We start from the raw sequence: 6144 nt of genomic DNA, 5'->3' as shown, positions 1-6144 counted from the left end.
CTACTTCTTGCTTATCAATATAATGCCAGGTAAAATCGGATCTTCCAAAAAAAGAGTTGTGTGGCTCTGTGAGACATATGTCTACGAATTGTAACCCATCGGTACTGTATCAGAAATTCACTAATAAGGTGGGCATCTAACTAGTGTATTTAGGTGATTCAAGGATGTTACCATTTGTAACAATCAAGCACACCAATAGATGGTGGGAATACGAGAGCGAGAGAACTATGAGCGAGCACATAACAATTTATTAGGATGGGATTGCGATCTAATGCACAAGCACTTTTGCTAATAAACCCCTAATAAATCGGATGAATTTAGTTGTCTCTACTCAAACTAAACTGTAACAAGCATACATACAACAATAGCATCTCCGCTTAATCGAGTTTTGCTGACGGACAAATAATTAGATTGATTATAGTGTAACATGTGCACTGCTTTATTCACAATCTCTTGTTCCTTGAGGGCTGTCGGCACCCCGAATTACCTAGTGGGCTGCGCTGCTAGTTTAAGGGTTCATCAAGAAACTAGAAGGTAGTTTTCAATTTTTCATAGCAACCACGTCAGTAAAAAACTACGTTTAGAAACTACTGCCTCCATCACACCAATTTCTTAACGTTGGCGTCACAATAAATTTACTGTGTCTTCTCTCTCAACGTAAGAAACTGCCTGTTTGCTCCCAACACACAAAAAAAAAATTCTTTGTTTCCTAACTACTAATGCGTTGGATGACGCGAGGACTTGGTTTCCTACATGAGAAAACAGTGTCTCCTATTTAATCACAGGTTTTACGTCTCTAATAAATCACCACCACTCATGATGATTGATTAATCACCCGGCCAAATCCGGAACCAACCAACCCTCCTCTCGTGCCGCCACCGCGAAAAGGCGCGAAGCAGCATCGCCCCCCGGCCGGCCCTCCCCGTCCTTCCCTCGGCATCGCCGCTGCTTTCCGTCTTCCCGCGAACCGACGCCATCCTTCGCCCCGGTTCCACGCCTCGAATCGCATCCGATCCCGGCCGGCCGCCTCCTCTATACATTGGACCGGCCGCCCCAGCCGCTGATGGAGACGGAGACGACGACGGGAGGGACGAGGCCCGCGACGGCGGCGGAGGCGGAGGCGGAGGCGATGAAGAAGGCCAAGAAGGACGGGGTGGTCAAGGAGGTGATACGGCTCGAGCGCGAGTCCGTCATCCCCATCCTCAAGCCCAAGCTCGTCATGAAGCTCGCCTACCTCATCGGTATCTATCTATGATCGTCCTCGTCCTTCCGTTGCCGCGCCGGCCGCCTGCCTTTGCAATGCGTGCATTTGCCGTGGATGGGTTGGATAAATCACCGCCGCCGCCTTTCATGGGAAAAGGGATAAGAGATCCAATATCACGGGTTTCTTCCTTCGGGTGCAAGGGGTGCGGTGATCGTACTGTGATGGGATGCAGTGATCGTACTTTGACAGCACTTCCTGGAAATTCGCTGTCTTTGCTCCGTTGTGTGATCATTAGATTGGATTTTTTTTTTCTGGAGGCTTTAATTGGAACGAGTTACTGCACATTGGTGCGAGGAAAAACTTATCCTTCATCGTCGTTTTGGAGTTTTAGTTAATGTGGTTGCCATGAATTGTCTTTTAATCTAACTAAAAAATGATCAGTACACTGTATTTTGCTCAATAGATCTTGGTATTTAGATTGTTTTTTTTATGTGTTATAGTAACTGCCTGTCACCGAAAATCTGCCAGTCTATGCATGGGCTGTAGATACTGTGAATGTACACTTTCTGTTGTTTTTGCTAATCCTGAATGTAGTTTTAAGTTGTCTGCTAATCTTAAATATTTATTTTATAGTGAATAATATGACTTTTATTGGATAATAAATAAATTTATTGCTTTACTTCTCCATGTCAATCCTGATATACTGTCTATATAATAAATTTAAAATTGAAACTGTGTGATTTAATTTAGGGCTTGTTTGGCACAGCTCAACTTCACTAGTAAAGTTGTTTGTTTAGAAAATAGCTTTATGAGTGACTTTTCTAGATGAAGCTGAGCTGTTTTGGAAAAAGTGTTTGGCAAAATAGCTTCACAAACTACTTCATGCATAGTTGAGAGAGAGAAATGAGGGAGAGAGAGCTACAATAAGCTACTTTTTTTAGCTTCATTTCAACTTATGTCTTTGTGAGAGGAGGGGAAAAACAACTTCACTCATAAAACTGTTTTAGAAATAAAAGTTTGGCCAAAAAAACAGCTCACAACAGCTTCATGAAGCTGTTGTGAGCTGTACCAAACAGCCCCTTACTGTCGCTATAATGCCATAATCCTGAATATCTATTTTATGCCCCTGATTTATTCTTCAGAGCGTGAGAATGACCGTACTGAGTTCATGAAGCTATGTAAGAGGGTGGAGTACACAATCCGTGCTTGGTATCTTCTGCAGTTTGATGATCTAATGGTCTGTACCTATTCTTCTCTTCGTTGTTTACAGTCCAAGTTAGTCGAGTTTCTTAATTTTTTCTGCTGTGATGCAGCAACTGTTTTCTTTATTCGATCCTGTTAATGGCGAGAAGAGTTTGGAGCAGCAGGGCATGACATCCAGTGAGCTTGACACTTTAGAACTCAATTTCTTAACCTACCTTTTTCAGGTTGGCCCACTTTCTGTTCCTTTCCACCTTGTTGAGTATGGCATCTGAATTTTATACAATAACGAAATACTACTCATGATCTAAGTAGATTATGGAAAAGAGCAACTTCAAGTTGTTATCTGACGAAGAGTATGAGGTAGCGCAGTCTGGTCAGTATCTTCTAAACCTCCCGATCAAGGTTGATGAATCCAAGGTATATGAAGTCACTTTAAGATTTTCAATATGTATGCTAACACAGCAATCTACTTCACAACTAGTTATATTTGAACAAATTATAGGTAGACAGCAAGTTATTGACAAGGTACTTTAGGGAGCACCCACATGACAATCTACCAGCATTTGCTAATAAGGTATGTGCATTCTCTGTGGTTCATTCGCTAGTCATATTTCCTATTTGAACTGTACAATTATTTGAACTGGGGAAATTTGTTTGCTTGTTCTAATTTTCTGTTCACAAGTATTCTTTTCTTGGTACCTATTGCTCTCAAGGTCATCCAAACTAGCATATGCCCCTGATTCCTTTTCATAGTTCAGTATTCAGTATATATATAGTGTTATAGTAGTTATTTTACATCAAACATATCTTTACAGTATATTATCTTCCGTCGGGGCATTGGAATTGATCGGACAACTGACTACTTCTTCATGGAAAAAGTAGATGTCATCATATCTCGAGCATGGAGGTCATTGCTTCGAGTCACAAGGTATAACATGCTGATATCAGTCTTCTTAACTTTTTTTAATTAAAGTGAATGGTTATTCCTCTGATAATGCATTGGCATCACCTTCAATATTTTAATATCAGGATCGATAGATTGTTCTCGAAGAAACAAGTACGGTCAAGAAAGGACACAAAGAAGACTGACGAAATAAATGATGATGTAGAAGAGCCAGATCTCTATGTTGAGCGTGTTCGTCTAGAGAAAATGGAACTGAGGTTGTAGAATTGGGATTTCCTTCACATGAATTTTGGTAAATTAGGGTTGAACTTCTTTGGTAACGTGTGCTTATTCCTTTTTTATGACAGCATAAAGAATCTATTAAGAAAAATGACAATTCAAGAGCCTACATTTGAAAGGATGATCGTAGTGTATAGGTACATAACTCTATATGGGTTATCCTTCTTCAATTCTCTGATCTTTGGAGTTGACATGTCGATATAGTTGCTTATCCTGATCCTAACATTATAGGAGGGCTAGCTCAGAAAGTAAACCAGATCGAGGGATATTTGTAAAGCACTTCAAGCACATTCCGATGGCCGACATGGAGTTAGTCCTGGTAATATATATATATATATAGATTGCTGGAAACACAATTCGTACCGACACTTAATTTTAAGCACCATTTGGCATATTTTATTTGCTCTCCTAAAGTATCTGTCATCACTATGTATTTGTGTTGTAGCCAGAGAAGAAAAACCCTAGTTTAACACCGATGGATTGGGTTACATTTCTAGTTTCTGCTGTGATTGGTTTGGTATGTCACTGATGCTTTCATCATTAAACATGCTGCTTCTATTTTATCTTCAACCATCTGAATAGTGTTTCCTTTCAGGTCACTCTAATAGGTAGTTTAGAAATGCCAAAGGCTGACATATGGGTTGTCACAGCTATCTTATCTGGTCTGATTGGATACTGTGCGAAGATATACTTCACGTAAGTGATTTCATTTATACTACCCAACAAGAAAGTTTCCTTTTGCTCATATGCTACTCTATAAGTATAGCTAATATATGTCTGAAGGTAAGCCCCTTACAGAATATTACCTCTACCGATTTGGTAAAATTCCTGGTACTACACTTTTTTAAACGAAATTTCTGGTACTACACTAATGCATGATGGATTTATCTCTTTCCAAACAGATTCCAAGCAAATATGGTTGCATACCAAAACTTGATTACAAAGTCAATGTATGATAAGCAACTTGATAGTGGAAGAGGAACACTTCTTCACTTGTGTGATGATGTGATCCAGCAAGAAGTATGCAAGCCTCACTCTATCCCTGAAAGATTTCACTGGCTTTGTGTGTGACACTGATGTATCATTAAACGCTTTTGTAGGTGAAGGAGGTCATCATTTCTTACTATATTTTGATGGAGCAAGGAAAGGCCACTGTACAGGTAAGTATATCTCCTAGTTCTCTGTATTGCTTTCAGACAACCTTGTGCAATCATAGTCCTGCTTGCTAGTTGTTGTGCTTGTTCTTTTTTCATATGTTATAGATTTATTACAGGTTCTGAAGCATATAATTATACTGTATCTGTATGTTTCTGTTCCAATTGCTGTTCAGGCAAATTTCATCATCTTAGTAGGCTTAATGAAAATCTTAGAGGGCATTATCAAAGCTCATGATATTGCTGTATTTATCATCCTTCCAGGATCTTGATTTACGTTGCGAACAGCTCATCAAGGAAGAGTTTGGTATGGAGTGCAATTTTGATGTTGTAGACGCTGTAAAGAAGCTAGAGAAACTTGGTATTGTTTCTCGGGTAAGTTCTGTTGCAATTTCCTGTAAAGGTGACTAACGCAAATCTTCAATAACAGAAGTATCTATCTGGACCAGTGTCTGTCTAATCCTTAGCAGTAACTTTTTCTTGATTCAGTGTGATCTGCCAATTCAAGATTTCTTAACCTTGTCCATTCCAAATTTGTTGGACCTTATAATGATTTTCTACTCAGGACTCAATTGGGAGGATCCTATGTGTCCCATTGAAGCGTGCAAATGAGATCATAGGGACAACTACTGAAGAAATGGTGATGCGAGCCCAGCAAGCCCCTGCTGGTTCATAAGCTTCACAAGATAGTGATAATTACATCATTCTGTCAAGATTTTGCAATGCACGACCTGCAATGCTGATCCTATCTTTTGAACAGTTTGCTGGTGTAGGAGGTGGTAGCCTCAAATATAGCTTGTGTTATTCTTTCATTTCTTCATTCGTTTGTAAGAACAATATCATCCTTCTTTTCAGTGTACGAGTAGTGGAATAAGTGGACTGTGCAGCACAGGATTTACATGTACAAAACCGTTGCTTCCTGATTGCTTTCACATAGTGTAGTTACTTCCTGGTTGTTTTCGCTGTTTCACACTAGCCTTATGATATACAGTATCATATATTGAAACATTTTAATCATGTCCCCAAAAAATAAGAAAACAAAAGACAGCTTGCTCCTGATGATGTTTGTCTAAGCAGGAACCACTACCAATACCTGAAGCCTGAATTGCTTTTCATATGAACATTGCATACAATTTTGGAAAATGGTTTTTCTCAATGCTCATTTCTCTTAGTCCAGGATATATGAAAATCAATACTCTGCAATTTACTATAACAGTAGAAAAGTACACTGACGATTTCTTAACCCAATGCAAATTGACCCAGTATATATAATCCTCCTGACACTAAAGACTGAAAACAAATAATCTAGTTTCTGCCAGAGCTCTGACAATGCAGCAAAGCAAGAACTACATTGAACTATGCAACAACATTCAGAGTTCCTAAAAAACATTCACAGTTTT

At 39.4% G+C, this 6144-nt stretch overlaps 1 protein-coding gene across 1 annotated transcript; it reads left to right on the top strand.

Moving 5' to 3' along the window:
* On the top strand, positions 893-5752 carry LOC8083168. The gene is made up of 15 exons (XM_002450812.2): positions 893-1241; positions 2347-2441; positions 2518-2631; positions 2720-2824; positions 2910-2981; positions 3223-3335; positions 3437-3568; positions 3659-3727; positions 3822-3909; positions 4036-4107; positions 4186-4286; positions 4493-4610; positions 4691-4750; positions 5009-5119; positions 5310-5752. Exons 1-15 carry the CDS (start codon positions 1064-1066, stop codon positions 5418-5420), a joined length of 1539 nt encoding a protein of 512 aa, XP_002450857.1. The 5' UTR covers positions 893-1063; the 3' UTR covers positions 5421-5752.

The sequence above is a fragment of the Sorghum bicolor genome, chromosome 5 (assembly GCF_000003195.3).
Source record: "Sorghum bicolor cultivar BTx623 chromosome 5, Sorghum_bicolor_NCBIv3, whole genome shotgun sequence".
NCBI lineage: Eukaryota > Viridiplantae > Streptophyta > Magnoliopsida > Poales > Poaceae > Sorghum > Sorghum bicolor.
The sequence above is the reverse complement of the archived record's forward strand: the minus strand, read 5'-3'. Positions and strand labels throughout refer to the sequence as shown.

Coding starts and splice junctions, on each gene's coding strand:
- LOC8083168 (XM_002450812.2), top strand. CDS start 1,064: ATGGAGACGGAGACGACGACGGGAGGGACGAGGCCCGCGACGGCGGCG. Junction 3,728..3,821: donor AGGATGATCGTAGTGTATAG/GTACATAACTCT, acceptor CTAACATTATAG/GAGGGCTAGCTCAGAAAGTA. Junction 5,120..5,309: donor AACTTGGTATTGTTTCTCGG/GTAAGTTCTGTT, acceptor TTTTCTACTCAG/GACTCAATTGGGAGGATCCT.